At 50.7% G+C, this 21,320-nt stretch overlaps 1 protein-coding gene and 1 long non-coding RNA gene across 2 annotated transcripts; both read left to right on the top strand.

Moving 5' to 3' along the window:
* Nucleotides 1–4,083: 4,083 nt before the first annotated feature.
* Nucleotides 4,084–8,104, top strand: LOC128422022 (uncharacterized). Its single transcript, XR_008332414.1, has 3 exons — nt 4,084–4,195; nt 4,691–4,824; nt 7,878–8,104. It is a non-coding gene; the product is annotated as an uncharacterized LOC128422022 (long non-coding RNA).
* A 10-nt stretch (nt 8,105–8,114) lies between these two features.
* ARSA (arylsulfatase A) lies at nt 8,115–20,130 on the top strand. Its single transcript, XM_053405395.1, has 8 exons — nt 8,115–8,890; nt 9,879–10,119; nt 12,207–12,425; nt 14,527–14,696; nt 16,567–16,691; nt 17,995–18,122; nt 19,330–19,432; nt 19,539–20,130. Exons 1-8 carry the CDS (start codon nt 8,634–8,636, stop codon nt 19,850–19,852), a joined length of 1,557 nt encoding a protein of 518 aa, XP_053261370.1. The 5' UTR covers nt 8,115–8,633; the 3' UTR covers nt 19,853–20,130.
* Nucleotides 20,131–21,320: the final 1,190 nt, after the last annotated feature.

The raw sequence follows: 21,320 nt of genomic DNA, 5'->3' as shown, positions 1-21,320 counted from the left end.
TAGATGCAGAGCAAATCGCAGTAATCTAGCCCGGAGGTGACCGAGGCGTGTGTTGTTGTGGCCTGATCCACATCCTGCAGGAAGGGGCTCAGCTAGCACACAAGTAAAAGCTGGGCAAAAGCAGGCCACCTGGTGCACCCAAGAGCACTTCTGTTCCTTCAGAGCAAATTCAGCCTTATCCCGAACAGGCTGTACCTTCAAGCCTGAATTCGTCCCAGATGAAGCCCTGCCAGGCCTCCTCCAACCTTCCTGGCTTGGACTTGAAGCAGGGTTTGTGCTAGAAGATGGTTCACAAGGGTGCAGGTCATGCCAGGGCCCCTGAGGGGATGGCAGAAGCTCAGAGGGCGGCAGCACCTACCTTGGTAGCAGGATCCCAATCAGGGTCTGAGAGGCCCGTGCTTCTCCTTGAACGTTTCCTGTCCCTCAAGGTAACTGGCAGCGCATCTCCTGGCATCAGGAAGGGACCGCTGGGCTGCGGCAGGGCAGAATGGGTGCCTTGCATGCTCAGTCATGCCCAGATTCCCAACGGGTGGCTTCCTGGGGGAGGGGGCTGGCAGCGGCCAGAGTGGAAGCCGGAGCCCATCAGGGTGGCCCTCCCTGGAAAGAGTCTCTGCTGGCTGTTCCCTAGGAGCTGCCTGCTGGAATCCACCCCCACCCTTTGCACAAAAAAGGCCTTTCAATGTAGATGGGGGGGGGACAGGCATGCGAGGAAAGGAATCCCCCTCCCACGCTTCAGCACGGGGGCCATCAAACTGCCCATTCAGCCGGTGCCCCTTTGGGTGGCTGCTGCAGGGAGGGTGATGGGGAAGTGGCTGGCACTGTGCCCCCCACAAAAAAATAAAATCTCCCACCACCCCACGTCCCTGTTAATCTAAAAAGGCAGCAGGGGGAATGCCCATCTTTGCACTGAAGCGCTGTGTGTGTGTGTGTGTGTGTGTGAGGGAGAGAGGGAGAGAGGGAGAGAGGGAGAGAGAGAGAGAGAGAGAGAGAGAGAGAGAGGGAGAGAGGGAGAGAGATGCGCATGTTCTTCATTTTTGGCTTCTTCTTACTTTCCCTCTTAAAAGACTGGATCAAACATCCCCTTTGCATGTCCACTCTAGGCAAACAAGGAATGTTGTACTTGACTTCTACTGGTGTATCACACCCCATTTCAAGTTCTTCCAGCCCTCAGATTCCACCAGATTGTTGAAAGACCCTCTAAGTGGTTTGTGAGAGGTCCAGGGGGCAGTAACACGAGAACAGGGCCTTTTCTGGGGTGGCTCCCTGTTTGCGGCATGCTCCCCCAGGGAGGCTTACTTGGTGCCTTCTCATCTCTGTCCAAAAGGGGCTGGAGGTGGTGAACCAGCCAGAGGCGGAGACCAGCACTCCTGGCCACTGGAGTAACTGTGGCCTCAAGTGAAAATGTTGGCTCCAAGAGACACCCCAAGCTCTGGCCCTGCTCCTCCCAGGGGCCTGCAAGCCCACCCAGAACAAGCTGTCACCCCCACCTCTTGGACTTGACAACTTGGAAGACACCCCACACCTCCATCTTTCCAAGATTCAATTTATTGGCCCCCACCCAGGCAATAACGTTCTAAGCTCAGGGAATGAGTTTGCTACGGGATGATATAATCTGGAGACATGTCCCCTCTCCCCACAGACAGCCCATTAATTCTCTAGGAATTTTATCTCCCCCCCCCCCAATAAATTTTTATTGACTTCTTTAAATATTCTTTTTCCAACAATCGGTACCATCACAATATATTCTCTTTGACTCTGCCGAGTCTTGACTTCCTTCCCTCCCTTCAGTTGGTATATTTATCACATTCTTATTGTGTATATTACTCTTATAGCTCTACTATTTTACATTGAAGGTATTATTCCAGTCCTGCTGGTGTATTTAAGTTTTTACAGTTCTCCTTTAGGTATTCAATAAATTTACTCCAATTGTTCTTGTATCTCTGGTCCTCTTGGTCTAGATCCTCCCTGTCAATTTGTCAAGTTCCGCAAAATCTGTCATCTTTACCTGCCACTCCTGGATGGTTGGTATATCTTGTGTTTTCCATTTTGGGGCCACAGAGCCTAGGACTTGCAGATCAGAAGGTCAGCGGTTCGAATCCCCGCAACAGGGTGAGCTCCCGTTGCTCAGTCCCTGCTCCTGCCAACCTAGCAGTTCGAAAGCACGTCAAAGTGCAAGTAGATAAATAGGTACTGCTCTGGCGGGAAGGTAAACAGCGTTTCCATGCTCTGCTCTGGTTCGCCAGAAGCGGCTTAGTCATGCTGGCCACATGACCCGGAAGCTGTACGCCGGCTCCCTTGGCCAGCAAAGCGAGATGAGCACCGCAACCCCAGAGTCGGCCACGACTGGACCTAATGGTCAGGGGTCCCTTTACCTTTAGGGTTCTTGCAGCAGTTTTGGCATACATAAACAAATTCTGATCTTTTATTTTAATCTCCCTTCCCATTAGACCTAGCAAAAAAGCTTCCGGTCTTTTATCTAATAAGCCTTTTTTAAAAAAGAACGAAGAAAACAGCCATGTAAGGAAGGGGGGGTCAGCATCACTTTTCGTGACAGCGCCTTCTGCATAAGAGCATGGCTGCAGTGAGAGAGGGTTAAACCCTCAGGGGCTTCAATATCCAGAGTTTTACTTTTTAATTGGATGAAGATATTTTACATTGTTAAATGTATTGCTCCTCGCCCCAAATCTAAACCTGGCTAGTCGCCATGCTTGCTCCCTTTGGGTGCTAATGTTGGGTGATTTTTCTCTCTCTCCCTCCCTCCGTGCCCCCACCTTCCTCTCACCTCCCCCCCCCCTCCGCCTCTGGGTCCCTGTTCCTGGCATTTCCTTGGCACCAGCTCTCCAGTCTGTTAATTGAGTACAAATGAAGCAGGCCTGCAATTAACCGTCTGGCCCACCCACCCCCCCCCAGCGCCGTCTGTCGCTGGGGTTCTGTCTGGCCCGGTGCCTCCTCCGCTCCTCCCTTCTGGCTGGGCACCGTGCCGACTCCTGGAAATGCCACCCTGTGCCATTTGTGCCCAAGTGGTGGGCGAGGCCCGTCTTCAAGCAGGCACTGCCAGATCCGGGAGGAGGGCATCTTTGTGGCAAGACGATGGGAGGCCCATGCCAGCTGTGAGCAAGGCTGGGCATGCAAGGGGCACCCTCGAACATCGAGGCCTCTGCTTGCTGCCCATGTTGTGCCCTCTGACTTTCCCACCATGCTCACTACTGGTCTTTGCCTGCAGATGGCACAGGCCCCATCTAGACCTCTCTCTCTCTCTCTCTCTCTCTCTCTCTCTCTCTCTTTCTTTCTTTCTTTCTTTCCCTTCCTCCCCGCCCAGCCTGTTTCTCAAGTCCCTCTCTCCCTTCTGCCTCCCTCAACCCGCCATGCCTCTGTTCTCTATTTCACGGCTTCTGCCACGGCCAAGGAGAATTTTTTGCGCCTGAGTGGCCACCCTTCTCTAGAGCAAAGCCCTTGCTCGGCAAGAAGGCAAGGGCCGGCTCCCTCCTCGCATCTCCGCTGCCCAAAATCTCTCGCAAAAGGTTCGCGCGGCAGCCCTGATCCAGAGTTGTCGGCTTCAGACAGAAAGCTGCGCTGCGCTTTTTGCAGAGAGCTTTCCCGGAAGGTGCTGTCGCATCATCCCACGCCTTCCACCCGCAGCGCAGCCCCGGGCCCAGTGACGCTGCTTTGCACGCGCGTTGCGCACACGCAGCTGAGATCCAGAGGAAGAGAGGCAGGGCAGACGGGGTGAGCACGGAAGCGAGGAAGGCACAGCATCAGATTCTGGGCATGTTTAAAAGGCATGGAGCATGGGAGGGATACTGGAGACCCCTGAGCATACACAGAATGCGATACAGTCTGCCTGAGATGCAGCCAGCCCCATTGATCTGTTGCACTTTACGGGATCTCCTTAGGGAGGAAGGGGGGTTAATAGGAAGAACGAATCATCTCAGTGGAGATTCCTGCACTGCAAAGGGCCGGACTAGATGACCCTGGCTGCTGGGGAACCCCTTCCAAGCGGAGGAGGCGCAAGGGCGGGAGGTGGCGGCGGCGACGCAGGCGCTAGGAGAGGATCCTGCTCTGGGATCCGTTCCAGGGGACCGCCCTTCAATAGACTCACCAACTCTCCGGGACAGCAATTCCCAGCCTGCCCCGCGCCGCAGGATCTCGGGCGCGCGCGCAAGAGCAGCTGTCGCCGGCGCTGTCGCTCAACCCGGTGGGTCTCCCCGCGATGGGAGGGAAGGTGGAGGGTCGGGCGGATCATGGCGGGGCTGCACCCGGTCTGGGCAGCCTCGCCGGGTCGTGGGAAAGGGACAGGCGGGCGGGGGGGCGGGCGACCTCTCTCTGCGGGCACAGCTGGCACCGCGATGCCCCTTCGCGCGCCCTTTGCGCTCTCGCGCCCCGGATTCCCCCCAGTTCTGCAAACGGGGGGATAGATGCCCGGGCGGGGCTCGAGAGTGGCCACACTTCTGCTGGTGCCATGCCTAGAGCGAATTCGGAGCGAAACCCAATCCGGGGAAGACACAGTGACGTTTGCCGGGGAAAGTGCACAGGCGTAGACAGGATTTTTGTTCGGGAGGAGGGCGGCGATCGCCCCCAAATTGTTGCGCTTCTTTTGTTGAGTGGGGCGGGCTTCTGCTCGCCGGGGGTGGGGTGGGCAGAACCTCAGGTAACTGAGCATTTTTAAGGCTTTTCCACGACCTTTTTGAAGCACTGGGGAAGCGAAAGTGTGGGCGTGCCCCGTGAAGTCAGCTGCCGGACCCTGCGCCTCCTGATGCCTCAAGGCATCGCCAGGGACGTTCTCCTGCCCCTCTCCAGGCATTTCTGGAGCATTTCTGAGGTTGGGTGAGTGTTGCTCTGGGCGGATGTGGGCTTTGTGGTGGGGGACTAAGAGGAGCTTTTGCAGGTGCTTCTGGGGAAGACTGATTTAGGTGCTCTGCCTTGGGAGCTGGCCTAAGACGCAGAGGCTGAAGGGGACCCCACTGGATTAGACGGAGGTGAGTTTCTGAAGAAGCAAAAAAATATATATGCACTCAGACGGAACTGTGGAACAAAGGTTGGTGTGGATCAGGGCCGGATTTACGAATAAGCTAAACAAACTATTTCTTAGGGCCCCACTCTCTTGGGGGCTGCAAAAAAATTAAAGGAAAAATAAACTGCATGTACATTTCCAAAATATAAGATAAAAAACAAATAAAATGGCTTTAGATAGCTATTAGGTCCACAAATTACCTTATAACATCTATTCAGCACAGGAAACAGCGACAAATAGTTGTTGACAAAGGACAGCTGGACATATAAAGGGCCCCATTACCTTCAGTAGCTTAGGCAGGCATCCCCAAACTCGGCCTTCCAGCTGTTTTGGGACTACAACCCCCATCATCCCTAGCTAACACGACCAGTGGTCAGGGATGATGGGGACTGTAGTCCCAAAACATCTCGAGGGCCGAGTTTGGGGGTGCCTGGCTTAAGGCCTCGTCAAACCTAAATCCAGCCTTGGGTGTGGATGAGCCCTAAGCTTTTAGAGTTCTTTGAGAATGTAAGAAACCAGTTGCATGGGTTTTGCTGGGGAACACAGTGTACTTAGATTTCACAAAGGCCCTAACTCCATGGGAACTTGGCAAGAAGGTGAGAAAAGGTGTCCTCATGTGGGCTGCTAACCTGTTGCTGTTGTTGTTTAATCGTTTAGTCGTGTCTGACTCTTCGTGACCCCCTGGACCAGAGCACGCCAGGCACTCCTGTCCTCCACTGCCTCCCGCAGTTTGGTCAAACTCATGCTGGTAACCTCGAAAGCACTATCCAACCATCTCGTCCTCTGTTGTTCCCTTCTCCTTTTGCCTTCCATCTTTACCAACATCAGGGTCTTTTCCAGGGAGTCTTCTCTTCTCACGAGGTGGCCAAAGTATTGGAGCCTCAGTTCAGGATCTGTCCTTCCAGTGAGCACTCAGGGCTGATTTCCTTAAGAATAGTTCGGTTTGATCTTCTTGCAGTCCATAGGACTCTCAAGAGTCTCCTCCAGCACCAGAATTCAAAAGCATCCATTCTTCGGCGATCAGCCTTCTTTATGGTCCAGCTCTCACTTCCATACATCACGACTGGGAAAACCATAGCTTTAACTATACAGACCTTTGTTGGCAAGGTGATGTCTCTGCTTTTTAGGATGCTGTCTAGGTTGGTCATTGCTTTTCTCCTAAGAATCAGGCGTCTTTTAATTTCGTGGCTGCTGTCACCATCTGCAGTGATCATGGAGCCCAAGAAAGTAAAATCTCTCACTGCCTCCATTTCTTCCCCTTCTATTTGCCAGGAGGTGATGGGACCAGTGGCCATGATCTTCTTTTTTTGATGTTGAGCTTTAAACCATATTTTGTGCTCTCCTCTTTCACCCTCATTAAAAGGTTCTTTAATTCCTCCTCACTTTCTGCCATCAAGGTTGTGTCATCTGCATATCTGAGGTTGTTGATATTTCTTCCAGCAATCTTAATTACGGCTAGGGATTCATCTAGCCCAGCCTTTTGCATGATGAATTATGCATATAAGTTAAATAAGCAGGGAGACAATATACAGCCTTGTCACACTCCTTTCCCAATTTTGAACCAATCTGTTGTTCCATATCCAGTTCTAACTGTAGCTTCTTGTCCCACATAGAGATTTCTCAGGAGACAGATGTCTTTCTGGAACTCTCTAGCTTTCTCCATTATCCAGCGCATGTTTGCAATTTGGTCTCTGGTTCCTCTGCCTCTTCGAAATCCAGCTTGCACTTCTGGGAGCTCTCGGTCCACATACTGCTTAAGCCTGCCTTGTAGAATTTTAAGCATAACCTTGCTAGAGTGTGAAATGAGTGCAGTTGTGTGGTAGTTGGAGCATTCTTTTGGCACTGCCCTTCTTTGGGATTGGGATGTAGACTGATCTTCTCCAATCCTCTGGCCACTGTTGAGTTTTCCAAATTTGCTGGCATATTGAGTGTAGCACCTTAACAGCATCGCCTTTTAAAATTTTAAATAGTTCAGCTGGAATACCTTCACTTCCACTGGCCTTGTTATTTGCAGTGCTTTCTAAGGCCCATTTGACTTCACTCTCCAGGATGTCTGGCTCAAGGTCAGCTAACCTGTTAAAGAACAGGAATACACAAGTAGGAATCAGTGGAGAGTTTTGCTGGTGGAGGGATGTAGAAAGCAGTGCCCTCCAAAATCCGAAGTCCCAACCAGTGTTGTTGTTTTTAAAAATGTTCAGAAATAATCTCAAGGAAGGGTTGGCAGTGACGTGGTCCTGCTTCCAGATAACATCACAATATTCCGTGTGGTCGAAACATAAAAGAATTGTGTGTAGTTCCAGAAAGATTTCTCCGAACTGGATGACAACAAAATGGCAGGTGTAAGTGTGAATTGATGGAAACTGGGACAGATCCTGAATTCACACAGAGGCTGACAGCGTCTGACCTGGCAGTGACTTACTGGGAATGGGATCTTGGCATCGTGGGATCATTAACCCAGTGTCTAGATAAGCAAAAGGCAAATTCCATGCTAGGGTTCCTTAAGAAAAGGATCAAAAACAAAACTGCAGATCATTTGTAATGTGCTCTGCACATCTTTGCTGTGACCGCATCAAAACCTGGTCAATATATTGCAAAGGGATATTGCAGAGCAGCACACAGGGCAGGAAAGGAGAAGCGAAAATTCTCTGTGTGGAAAAGTTGCAATGTTTGTGGCTTTTTAGATTAGAAAAGCAGTTAGTCACAGGAATGGTGTGGCAAACATGATCATATTCATGGTATGGACATCTGCAGGAGTTCTTCCGGCTGGGGGGAGGAAAGTTAAACACAGAAAGTGTGGAGCTGGCTAGAAATCCCTGTGGAAAATGAGAAGAATAGGGCATATGCATTTTTTTGTCTCCCATTACAGGTTCTATGAATGTTGGAAACATGGGTGTAGGGGAAGTGGAAAGAGCAAAGGTTTCTTTCCCCCCTCTTATAATGCTGGAACTCAGAGCCCTTCAGTGAAGCTGAATGTTGGAAGATTTCAGGGCAGACGAAACGAAGTCCTACCTCACTCAGTGTATCCTTAAACAGTGTTGGCTGCCGCCTTAAATGACTCGAAAAGAGGGTTTGGCAGATTCATGGTGGATAAGCGCTAGTGCTCTTCAGAATCAGGACACCAGCTCCTGGGATTCCCAACTGGGGAGAGGAGCTGTTGTGCTTGGATCCTGCTTGGGACTTCCCACCGGAGCATCTGGTTGGCCCTGGGATAACAGGATCCTGGATTAGATGGGCCTCCTTTGGCTTGATGCAGCAATGTTCTTCTTTTGTTTTAAGAGAGTCTTCTTTCTTTTGTCTTCATGTTTTCAGTGAGGCCCTCTTCAATATCTCCATCCCTGCCGAGCTGTCGGTTCTCCTTGTAGACTTGTCTTCTGCAGAGCACCTGCCATCTGCCTCAAAGAGGAGGATTATCCGCGACAACCTCCTAGTGCTGTGATCTTGCAATTCTAGAGTCGGGGTGCGGGTAGGTGAGAAGAGGCAATGGTTGTTTTGAGCTGGAGAGGCTAGAATATTTGGTTCCTGTCCTGTCTCTGTAGTCACTCCAGCAAAGCTTCTTCTGACTGTAGGCCAACAGGCTTCCTGGCACCAACCTTGGCATTAAGTACCTGGGCAGCATCTGGGGATGGTCTTTGGGAACACGCCTTCATTAGCCATGCCTCCACTAGGACTTGTGCTTCTGTCCCTGGTGGCCCTGGCTCCGCTGAGTTCCGCCAGCCAGCCCCCCAACATTGTCCTCATTTTCGCTGATGACCTGGGCTTTGGAGATCTCGGCAGCTATGGGCATCCCACCTCCTCGACACCCAACCTGGACAAGATGGCGGCCGCCGGCCTACGGTTCACCGACTTCTATAGCACCAGTCCTGTCTGCAGCCCCTCCCGGTACGCCAATCCCCATCTCCCTTTCTTGCTCAATTGTTGGGAGTTAGTTAATGTGACATAAGTCACACCAAAGGGGACAGTCATCTTTCCCGGACTCAGTCCCTTCTCCCAACACCACAGATATGCAGTTATACAGACTATGCTAACCGTAAAATGTTCTGGACACCAGTACACACATGATGACTGGTCCTTGCATGTTCTATCGCTCCCTTCCCTCAGTCCTTGGGCAGGGGTGGACTTTGGTAATATGGCACCCTGAGGAAGGACAAAATTGGGCACCCCTTCCAACCTTGAGTCATTATTATTGAGTATTATTCTTACCGTATTGGCTGGGATATAAGCCGCACCCGCAACTAAGCCACACCTTTAAAATTTAGGGTGGGGAAGAGAGAGAGAAAAGACAATACCCAAATATAAGCTGCTCCCTTAAAATTGGGTTACAGGCTGAAAATCGCTGCATTGGGTAGAATTGTAACTCCGAGCCAATTGAAGCCTTTGAGCTTGCAAGCCCGCAAAAGTTTCCATACAACCGCTAAAATCACAAATCACTATTCAGTCGCCACAATTCCACAGGCACTCACACTTGTAAATGGCAACAGTCTGAAGCTTGCAAATTGGCAAGAAAACATGTTTTGTTCCTTTTTACTGTACGTCTGTTTCAGCAGTGATATCGTAAAAACCCATTTTTGTGAGGTCGCAAATTTAAGCTGCAGTTTAACTTTTCACGGTCGGAATTTGGCGGGGGGGGGAGTGAGGCTTATATTCAGGCCAATACGGTATTATTCTGCACCCCCTCTACTCAGCGCCCAGTTGGGGGGGGAACTGCCCACATTTCCCTAAATCTGGCGCTGCCTGGGGCACCTTTCCTTGAGTGGGCAGGTGACTGCATGTTCCTTTTGGAGTGGGTGGGGTTTGGCTGGAGCTAGGTGACTGCCTGGCTGTTGTCCCGGAAGTCTAGTGTCTTTCCTACTTGCTCTCACCCCTCCAGGGCAGCCCTGCTGACGGGTCGCTACCAGACCCGCTCCGGCATCTACCCCGGCGTGTTCTACCCTGGCTCCCGAGGAGGCCTCCCCTTGGCCGAGGTGACTCTGGCGGAGCTGCTGAAGGGGCGAGGCTATGCCACCGCCATGGTAGGCAAGTGGCACCTGGGCCTCGGACCGAATGGGACGTTCCTGCCCATGCACCAAGGGTTCGACGACTTCCTGGGGGTGCCCTACTCGCATGACCAGGTGAGATGCAGCCCGGTGGGCAAAGCAGGGAGCAGCGCAGGCTCAGAAGGGGGAAGGCTTGGAGTCGCTGCAGGAAAGGAGGAGAGCTGGGCTAGGAGACCCTTGTGCTGTGCTTTAGGCTGCAGTTGAAGCAGTTTTAATGAGAGGGTCTAACTCAGATCTGCTTGGGGAAATGCGAGGTTTCCCCCCACAGTTACAGCATTCACTGTGAATTTGGTGGTTTGTTCGTTTTTTTATATATAAAAAGAAAAGCACTGAATTCAGCAGGTTCGGATTTGAGCCTGACTACCTTGGGACATGGGTGGTGCTGTGGGTTAAACCACAGAGCCTAGGACTTGCCAATCAGAAGGTTGGCGGTTCGAATCCCCGCGACGGGGTGAGCTCCCGTTGCTCGGTCCCTGCTCCTGCCCACCTAGCAGTTCGAAAGCACGTCAAAGTGCAAGTAGATAAATAGGTACCGCTCCAGCGGGAAGGTAAACGGCATTTCCGTGCGCAGCTCTGGTTCGCCAGAAGCGGCTTAGTCATGCTGGCCACATGACCTGGAAGCTGTACCCTCGGCCAGTAAAGCGAGATGAGCACCGCAACCCCAGAGTCGGCCACGACTGGCCCCAATGGTCAGGAGTCCCTTTACCTTTTACCTTTACATTGATATTATATTGGCAATATAATATCACTTAATTCTTTGGAAAATGCTTCTCACAAACGAATCACAGAACTGTAGAGTTGGAAGGGACGCAGAGCGTTATCTAGTCCAACCCTCTGCAATGCAGGGATCTTTAAGCATTAAATTAACAATGCAATGAACTTTAAACATTACATTTCAGAATATGGCCCTGAGCCCTATTTACTGGGAAGCGGCAGCAAGAGAAGGCTGTTGCCTTTGGGCCTGGAATTTGGGGGTTTCCTGGGAGCATCTGTGTAGTTGCCCCTCTTGGGAACGGGCTGCTGGTCTGGATGGGCATTTGGTCTGCTCTGGCAAGCCTCTTGTTAAGTTCTTCACTGTGAAATGTTGATGAATTGTGTGTGAGAGAGAGCAGTGCCAGATTTACGTATAAGCTAAACAAGCTCCAGCTTGGAGGCACACTCTCTTGGCCCCCCCCCCAAAAAAAAAAGTAAAGGAAAAAACCCTGGATGTACATTTCAAAAATATAAGCTAAATAACCAATAAAATAAAACCTACATACAGCAACAGTGTTTTGTGTTGTGTAGGCTCCTATGATGTAAGTCATGGGCCCGGCCTGCTAGCCTGCTCCCTAAAATATCACTAGTTTGTTCCTTTCTATAATAATAATAATAATATTATAATAATTTATTATTTATACCCCGCCCATCTGGCTGAGTTTCCCCAGCCACTCTGGGCGGCTCCCAATCGAGTGTTAAAAACAATACAGCATTAAATATTAAAAATGTCCCTAAACAGGGCTGCCTTCAGATGTCTTTTAAAAATAGGATAGCTGCTTATTTCCTTGACATCTGATGGGAGGGTGTTCCACAGGGCGGGCGCCACCACCGAGAAGGCCCTCTGCCTGGTTCCCTGTAACCTCACTTCTTGCAATGAGGGATGCACCAGAAGGCCCTCAGCACTGGATCTCAGTGTCCGGGCTGAACGATGGGGTGGAGACGCTCCTTCAGGTATATTTCTGTATATAGGGTGCCTACATTCTGCATGGACTAGTTGCATGCCAACATGTGCAAATGGCTTGAGATACCTATGAGGTCCATCAATTACCATATAGCATACATTCAACACACAAAACAGTGACCATTTGTTGTTGACAAAGGGCAGCTGGACATATCAAGGGCCCCATTACCTTCAGTAGCTTAGGGCCTCGTCAAACCTAAATCCGGCCGTGTGTGTGTGTGTGTGTGAGAGAGAGAGAGAGAGAGAGAGAGATTAAGGTTAAACTTCATCATCGCCCATATGGGAGTGGTGCTGGTGGAGCTAGAACAATGAGTGGAAGCCCTTAAATGGGCTTCTAAGGCAATGAGCGCCTGTGGTTTTGTGTGCATTCTGTGCCTCTGGCATGCTCTGACTGCTCCTCTCTCCTGTGATAACACCGCCTTTCTCCTTTCTTGTCCTGCTGCAGGGCCCCTGCCAGAACCTCACCTGCTTCCCCCCGGACACGCCCTGCTTTGGGACCTGCAAGCAGGGAGTGGTTCCCGTCCCCCTGTTCTGGAACCAGAGCATCATAGAGCAACCTGTGTCCTTCCCACACTTGCAGGGTCTCTACAACGGCTTTGCCCAAGACTTCATTCTTGCTTGCGCACGGCGCAGGCAGCCCTTCCTGCTATATTATGCCTCCCATGTAAGTTCCAGAGCTCTTTGTGCAGGCTTGGGGCAAAGAACCCAGGCAGTTAAGTTTTATTCCTGTCCTTCGGATGGGCTGGAGCCTGTTCTCTGGAGTCCAGCAGAGCTCCAGCGCTGCCTGCGGCTGTGTGAGATGCGCTTGTATGTCACACAGGCAAGAATGAGCAGCCACATGGTCTTCCACCTCTCTTGTTGATGGGGATTTTGATGCACCCCGCTCCCCTCTGAAGCTAATATTATTATTAATGATGATTTATTATTTATACCCTGCCCATCTGTCTGGGTTTCCCCAGCCACTCTGGGCGGCACCCAACAGAATATTAAAAGCACAATAAAACTTCAAACATTAAAAACTTCCCTAAACAGGGCTGCCTTCAGATGTCTTCTAAAAGTCAGATAGTTGTTTATTTCCTTGACATCTGATGGGAGGGTGTTCCAGGGCGGGCGCCACCACCGAGAAGGCCCTCTGCCTGGTTCCCTGTAACCTCATTTCTCACAGGGAGGGAACCTCCAGAAGGCCCTCGGCGCTGGACCTCAGTGTCCGGGCTGAATGATGGGGGTGGAGACGCTCCTTCAGGTATACTGGACCGAGGCCATTTAGGGCTTTAAAGCACCAGAAATTTGAATTGTGCTCGGAAACGTACTGGGGGCCAATGTAGGTCTTTCAGGACTGGTGTTACATGGTCTTGGCAGCCACTCCCAGTCACCAGTCTAGCTGCTGCATTCTGGATTAGTGGTAGTTTCTGGGTCACCATCAAAGGTAGCCCCACGTAGCGCATATTGCAGTAGTCCAAGTGGGAGATAACTGCAGCAGGTGTTTCTTCACAAAGAGCAGAACTGCTGCAAATCTCTTGTCTTGAGTGGCTTTTGAAAAAGGGTTGGGTGCTTTAAAAGAATAGTCTGAGTTCCCCGTATCATGCTTAGCCCCACCCTTGGGTGATGAAATGCATCCTGCAAAATAATCGCATGTATGCACATTTCTGATGGTCCAGACCCTTCTCAAAACCTCAAGGCTCTTCTGCTGCCAAATAATGATTTTATAAATATAAAATGCTGCATGTTTCTGACCACCAGGTGTGGGCAGTTAAGAGCACTGCTGGGCTGCCCCTGTCTTTAACAAAGAATTGTAAGAGTTGGAAGGGACTCTGAGGGTCCTCTAGCCTAACCCCACACAATGCCGGACTCTTAACGAAAACATACATGGTAGATGGCCGTCCGACCTCTGCTTAAAACCCTCCAAGGAAGGAAAGTCCATCATCTGCTATTGTAGATGGTCTGTTCTGCTACTGTGTATGACTTGTGTTGTCAGAAAGTTCTTCCTGGTGTTTAGTGGGAACAAAACAAAATAATGAAGTTAAAACACCATTAAAACACTGCAACAAGGCGATTAAACCAGTTAGTAATGCTGCAGCAGCCTTGTAATCAGTTCAAAAGCCTGTGAGAAAATGTGTTTCTTTAAGTTGTCTCCTAGAATTCATGAGGGGGGGGGCATATCTCCAGATGGAAAGACTTATACAGTGGTACCTCTAGTTACGAACTTACCGGTAATTCGTTCCGGAGGTCCGTTCTTAACCTAAAACTGTTCTTAGCCAGAGGTGTGCTTTCGCTAATGGGGCCTCTTGCTGCCGCTGTGCCACCGGCACACGATTTCCGTTCTCATCCTGGGGCAAAGTTCTCAACTCGAGGTACCTCTTCCAGGTTAGCAGAGTTTGTAACCTGAAGCATTTGTAACTTGAGGCATTTGTAACTTGAGGTACCACTGTATATAACAAGGGAGCCACCACAGAGAAACCCCAGCCAGGAAAATGGGAATGGTAGAGATCAACTTTTGGACAAATTAAGCTGGGGGTGGGGGTGGAGCATGGTGGTACACATAGTTTTAATTTCATAGCATCTGCTCTATCAACTGCAATGAGCCAGGATGTCTAAAGGGGGAGAGAGCTATTCCCTCCCGCATCGTCCTTGCAAGCTCCCCAGAGGCGTCTTGCTGGGCCACCTTGGTCACTGGAACCAGCAAGGCTCTTCCGAGGTTTCCTGGTGAAACTATTCTGCTGAAGTTAGGAACATTGACAAGTGCCTTGTTCTCTGCTCATCCACAGCACACGCATTATCCCCAGTTTGGGAGCCAAGAATACGCAGGCCGCTCGCCCAGGGGCCCTTTCGGAGACGCCCTCCTTGAGTTTGATGGATCTGTGGGGCACATTTTGCAAGCGCTGCAGGACGGCGGGATAGCCGAAAACACCCTGGTGTTCTTCACCGCTGACAACGGGTGAGGCTGCTTCTCATCTCCAAGATATCTAACCCAGAACTGGGTCTCAACATTTTTTTTGCTCGGGAAACAGGAAAGATTTGCATAGACTGTGGCGGATTTGATTAGGACGGACAGTGAATTGCTGACATTGCAGACTAGTTCTGCTGCCATATATACTTTTTGACTACGGCCGAGCTCCTCAGCTCCTTGAAGGCAGATTGCTCCATCTGACCATAAGATATGGCTGCAGAATTTGGGAAGCTTTGAGTTCCAGGCAACTTATGTGCATTGAACACATGCAAGTTCAACTGTATGCCGTTGACATTGCACAAATTAAACACATGGAAGGCAGAGAGCTTAAAAGCTCTTTTTGCGCAGGGCTTTCCCAGTGTGGAAGGAGCATTTAAACTCTCAGACTTCCTTACTGGGCTCTGGGAGGCTCTCATGAGATCTTGGGATGGCCATGCAAGATCTTGCAAGAGCCTCGCAGAGACCAGTAAGAAAGTCTCAGTGTTGGAAAGCTCTCTGTTCCTCTTGTGGTGAGGGGTTAAGACCCCTTTGGCATGCCGGCTATGGAAGGTAAAGATGATCACACAGGGGCGCTTCCAAGGAGTTGTTTTGACCATACGCGATTTTGGCTTTATACACACAGCCCTGGGACATTAATCCCTGCGTAAGACACAAGTGATCTGCACCACGTTTGTTAGAAAGGGGATGTTTTAATGGAAAAGGAGCGAGGTCCCAACCAAAGAAGAATGGTAACTTAAACTGATGGAATATATCTAACCTATAGAATAAGAAAACAAGAAAAATGCACATTTAAAGAAGACTGGAAAATGTTTCCTGAAAATATGGGTGAAAATTGTGTTCATTTGAAAACGCTGGTAGCATTAAGATAAATTTGACAGTGCAAATAAGATTTGATGGATGTAGCAATTGATTACTGAGCGGTTTAGTTCATGTAAAATATGCAAGGATGTAAGGTATGTAAAAGTGACGCGGGTGGCGCTGTGGGTAAAACCTCAGCACCTAGGGCTTGCCGATCGCATGGTCGGCGGTTCGAATCCCCGTGGCGGGGTGAGCTCCCATCTTTTGGTCCCAGCTCCTGCCCACCTAGCAGTTCGAAAGCACCCCTAAAGTGCAAGTAGATAAATAGGGACCGCTTTCTAGCGGAAAGGTAAATGGCGTTTCCGTGTGCTGCGCTGGTGCCGGCTCACCAGAGCAGCTTTGTCACGCTGGCCACGTGACCCGGAAGTGTCTCCGGACAGCGCTGGCCCCCGGCCTCTTAAGTGAGATGGGTGCACAACCCTAAAGTCCGACACGACTGGCCCGTACGGGCAGGGGTACCTTTACCTAAGGTATGTAAAAGGATGTGGGTGGCGCTGTGGGTTAAACCACAGAGCCTAGGACTTGCTGATCAGAAGGTCGGCAGTTCGAATCCCTGCGATGGGATGAGTTCCCGTTGCTCAGTCCCTGCTCCTGCCAACCTAGCAGTTCGAAAGCACATCAAAATGCAAGTAGATAAATAGGTACTGCTCCAGTGGGAAGGTAGACGGTGTTTCCGTGTGCTGCAGTGGTTCGCCAGAAGTGGCTTAGTCATGCTGGTCACATGACCTGGAAGCTGTCTGCAGACAAATGGCAGCTCCCTCAGCCAGTAAAGCGAGATGAGCGCTACAACCCCAGAGTTGACCACGACTGGATCTAATGGTCAGGGGTCCCTTTACCTTTAAGGTATGTAAAATGAACCATGGAAAGAAGAGAAGGGAGGTTATTGATTTAAGGTTGCTTAAATGAATATTTTGAAATGTAATTTAGAAAACGTTTTAAATGAAAAAGGGGTGGGGTGGGGGAATATTGCATCCTAATGTTCATTTCCTCTCACTTACAGCCCTGAAACTATGCGCATGTCCCGAGGAGGGAGCTCTGGCCACCTCAAGTGTGGCAAAGGCACAACGTATGAGGGTGGAGTGAGGGAGCCTGCTGTGGCCTACTGGCCAGGCCGCATTGCCCCAGGTACGTCCGGCCCTTGCAGCCTCAGGGTTGCAGCAACCACTAGAGCAGGTGCAGTCCTGCATCCAGGGGTGGAGCAAAGTGGGGGTGGACTGCCCCAGGTGTCATTACTGAGGGAGGTGACATTCTGCACACCTGCCTGCCTGTGATTCCCGCCTACCACGATCTGTCAGGGGAAGGGGTAGATCTGTGCCGCTTTGCCAGTGGCCTTCACTCCCCCCTCGCTTTGACAGCCCCGCGCTCCCAGGCTGCTTTAGGAGGCAGGCAGGCAAGGAGAGGATGGGAAGGAGGCAGGCAAGCAAACAAGTGGAGGGTGAAAGGAAGGAGAGAAGGAGAATTTCCCTCAACTCAGGACCCAAAGCCTGTAACCCCAAAAGAAGCTCAAGAACTTTGGCCAACCCTCCCCTAAAAAAAAGGGACATGGGTGGCGCTGTGGGTTAAACCACAGAGCCTAGGACTTCCCGATCAGAAAGTCGGCGGTTCGAATCCCCGCGACGGGGTGAGCTCCCGTTGCTCGGTCCCTGCTCCTGCCAACCTAGCAGTTCAAAAGCACGTCAAAGTGCAAGTAGATAAATAGGAACAGCTCTGGCGGGAAGCTAAACGGTGTTTCCGTGCGCTGCTCTGGTTTGCCAGAAGCGGTTTAGTCCTGCTGGCCACATGACCCGGAAGCTGTACGCTGGCTCCCTTGGAGATGAGCGCCACAACCACAGAGTCGGCCATGACTGAACCTAACGGTCAGGGGGCCCTTTACCTTTACCCCTAAAAAAACCTCAACAACTCCTGACAATGACAGTGGGTAGATCACAGCCAGTCTTTTTATACTGTGAGTAGATCTCAGTCTCTTGGGAGTCCAACTAGACTTCAAGGGGGGAGGGGTTGACAAGAAATTTTCCACACTGGGTACCACCTAACCTTGCTACGCCACTGCTTGCATCTGCCCTGGCTACCCTTCCTGCCTTGTGTTCAGAGGATGTCACAGCACATGGCTTCCCAATCTGGGCTTGGCACCTTGTGGTTTCTTTTCTTTTTTTAAAAAAAATTAAGGACTGTCTCCCCATCCTGGACCTTGCAGGCCGTGCTTACAATCCAGCAAGAAGGACAGAGGTTGCTTTGGCTGGCGGTGAAACTGGGTGTATTGCTTGCCTGTCGGTTACATGGGGGTATTATAATTAATACTATTTTTAATGGATTTCTAGGGGGTATACCTTCCCCGGGTGGGCTAAAACAAGTCAACGCCAAAATTTAAAGTACCATACCACCATTGTCTTTCGCTGCCCCTTCTTTTCCTGTCTGTTTCTGCATTCAGGTGTGACCCATGAGCTGGCCAGCACCCTAGACATCCTGCCTACAGTGGCAGCCTTGGCTGGGGTTCCTCTCCCCAATGTCACACTGGACGGCTACAACCTCAGCCCCATCCTCTTTGAAAGTGGGAAGGTGAGCTTCCGGTTGGTTTCTCCGTCTCAGCATTGGCCGACACAGTCAGCGTGAATTGAAATGGGCTGCCGGGTGTGGGGCAAGTAGGGGCAGGGAGGCGGGGTGGTCCGTTGACCCCTCTGCACTCCATCCTGCTTCCTTCGTGCCACTGCAGACTGGTCTTCCGGGATTGCAGCTGTTCCACCACGTTCCCTCTGACATGATTTGCGGGACCGCAAGGTGTCGAGCAAATCTCTGCGGGCATGGTGCTTGGGGGGAGCTTGGTGACGCTGGAGAGCAACTGTGCTACCTAGTTTGAGAAGCGTGCTGGATTTAGGTTTGATGAAGCCCTAAACTACTGAAGGTAATGGGGCCCTTGATATGTCCAGCTGCTGCTGCTGGAGCAAATACTTCTGTGCTTCCAGGTAAGGTTAGGCTAAGCATGTGGGAATGTTAAGGATAGTAGGAGAGGATATATTGATTAAATATTATCCTTCCTTCACTCACTCTTGTGAGTCATGTAGCAGAGCAGAAAGCTAGTTTGCAGATTAGTTTGAATCTCTTTAGTTAAGCAGATTGGATTATTCCTGGTGTCCCCTTTTATCCTCCTTAAAAGAATAAGGACACAAGAGTTTCTCTTTAAAAGTAACAAGAAGTTTACTCACATTCAGTTCATGGTATGATCCCCGAAGGCAGGCTTTAGCTAGCAGTTACAAATACAGAGAAAAGTGTGGCTTACATCCTTTGTAAGGTTCAAAGCCCATGTGCTGCTGGCTGAGAGCCAGCAGACAGCGAAATACATTAAGAGAACAGCATCAAGAGAAGAAAAATGGCAGCAGGAGAGCAGTATGGAATCAAGAAAGAGAGATGGCTGCGTGACTCGTCTCTTTCATGGAGTCAGCCAGAGCCATGCCCATTTCCCTGGTCACACACAGGGGGGGGATGCTCCAGACCAGAGGAACAGGAAGTTACACTGACCGGATGTCCCCCTGCTTGTGCCCATTCTAGAGAAATAAGGAATGTTGCATTTGACTGCACCAGTGGATTACACCCCACAAAGCAGACCTGTTGCTGAAGGCGTCCCACTCAACGTTTTCTCTGTTGGCAGCCAATGAAGTGGAAAATCTCATGCTTTGCATATTACCCTCCCCACATTGTTGTTCCTTAAATTTATATGCTGCCTTTCAACCAAATATCACAAGGCATATCATTCTGGCTCCTCTTTCAGAGTCCCCGTCAGACCATCTTCTATTACCCCCCAGACCCCAGCCAGTCGCTCGGCGTCTTCGCAGTCCGCTATGGAAAATACAAAGCCCACTTCTTCACGCAAGGTAAGCCCAGGGCTTGATCCTGCCTTGAGCTCCCTATGGTCACCTGAACCCCTTCCTGACCTGGGACGGCCATGGTGCGCCATGTCTCCTTTTTGTGTCATTGCAGGAGCCTTCCTTAGCGGCACGACCCCCGACCAGGACTGCCATGGGACGACCCCCCTGACGAGCCACGAGCCCCCGCTGCTCTTTGACCTGGAGTCAGATCCTGCAGAGAATTACAACCTCCTTCGAGACGGCCCTGTGGGACCCGACGTCCTGTCTGCCCTCAAGGAGCTCTGTTTTCAGAAGGCGCTTTTCGATAAACAGATGGAGTTTGGGGAGAGTCAGCTTGCGAGGGGCAGCGACCCTTCGCTGGAGCCCTGCTGTTCTCCTTCGTGTAGCCCAAAGCCTTTGTGCTGCAACTGCGCGTCGGACTCTTAGCCTCCCTTGCATAACTCCTGCCACTCGCCATACTCTGTACATGCACAGCTGAACAGTTGCGAACTCCAATGAGGGCTTTCAGCACCCTTTTCATTGAGGGAAATCCACATGTTAGGGACATAGGAAACCATACTGAGTCAGACCATTTGGCCCAACTAGGTCTGTATTGTCTAAACTGACTGGCAGCAGCTTCCTGGGGTTTCAAGGAAGGGAAGTCCCCAGCCCTGCCTAGAGATGCTGGATTTGCACTCAGGACCTCAGTGCCTTTAAAACAGGGGTCAGCATCTCTCAGACCATGTGGTGGGCCGGACTATATTTTGGAAAAAATTATGAACAAATTCCTATGTCCCACAAATAACCCAGAACAAAAAAATTTTTTCCTTCCAGTAGCACCTTAAAGACCAACTAAGATAGTTCTTGGTATGAGCTTTCGTGTGCATGCACACTTCTTCAGATACACTTCAGAAGTGTGCATGCACACGAAAGCTCATATCAAGAACTAACTTAGTTGGTCTTTAAGGTGCTACTGGAAGGGGGGGAAAAATTTGTTTTGACTATGGCAGACCAACACGGCTACCTTTAAATAACCCAGAGATGCATTTTAAATAAAAGGACACATTCTACTCATGTAAAAACATGCTGATTCCCAGACTGTCAGCGGGCCAGATTGAGAAGGCGATTGGGCCGGATCCGACCCACGGGCCTTAGGTTGCCTACCCCTGCCCCTGCTTTAAATGTCCCTGGATCCTCAGAGAGGCTGGTCCGACAGTGCGAAAGCAAGACATGGTCTTAGAGGTGGTTGCAGCAGGCAGCTTTGCCTCTGCCCATGCCAACATACTCTGTAAAACCTTGCCACTTCGAGTGTTCGCGATGACTGATCATCTTCCTCTTTCTCCTTGGAGGAGGACTTTGTGGGATCAACTTCCAACTGTGCCTCACTCATCTCCCCCGAGGGCAGTGTTCTGGGTGACTTGCATTTAGGAAAGAATTCCTTCCAGGCAGAGGTTGCCCGGTGTGCTCTGTGTTCTCTGTGACAAATGTCTCTCTGCTCACTGGAATTCGCCAGTCTTCAGGCAGGGGCTGGTAGGGCTTGGCTTAACTGCGGAAGCATACATCGTACTGTCTTCTCCCTACACCTTCCCTATGCCCTCTGTTGCACCCTCTCTCAGTCCATCAGACGGCCCTTGAACTTGAGAATAATTTATTACTTATACCCCACCCATCTGGCTGCGTTTCCCCAGCCACTCTGGGCGGCTCTCAACAGAATATTAAAAGCACGATAAAACATCAGTCATTAAAAACTTCCCTAAACAGGACTGCCTTCAGATGTCTTGTAAAAGTCAGATAGTTGTTTATCTCTTTGACATCTGATGGGAGGGTGTTCCACAGGGCATGCGCCACTACTGAGAAGGCCCTCCCTGTAACCTCACTTCTCGCAGGGAGGGAACCACCAGAAGGCCCTCGGAGC

Source organism: Podarcis raffonei, chromosome 10 (genome assembly GCF_027172205.1).
Source record: "Podarcis raffonei isolate rPodRaf1 chromosome 10, rPodRaf1.pri, whole genome shotgun sequence".
NCBI classification, from domain to species: domain Eukaryota; kingdom Metazoa; phylum Chordata; class Lepidosauria; order Squamata; family Lacertidae; genus Podarcis; species Podarcis raffonei.
This window is presented reverse-complemented; position numbering and strand designations above follow the sequence as displayed.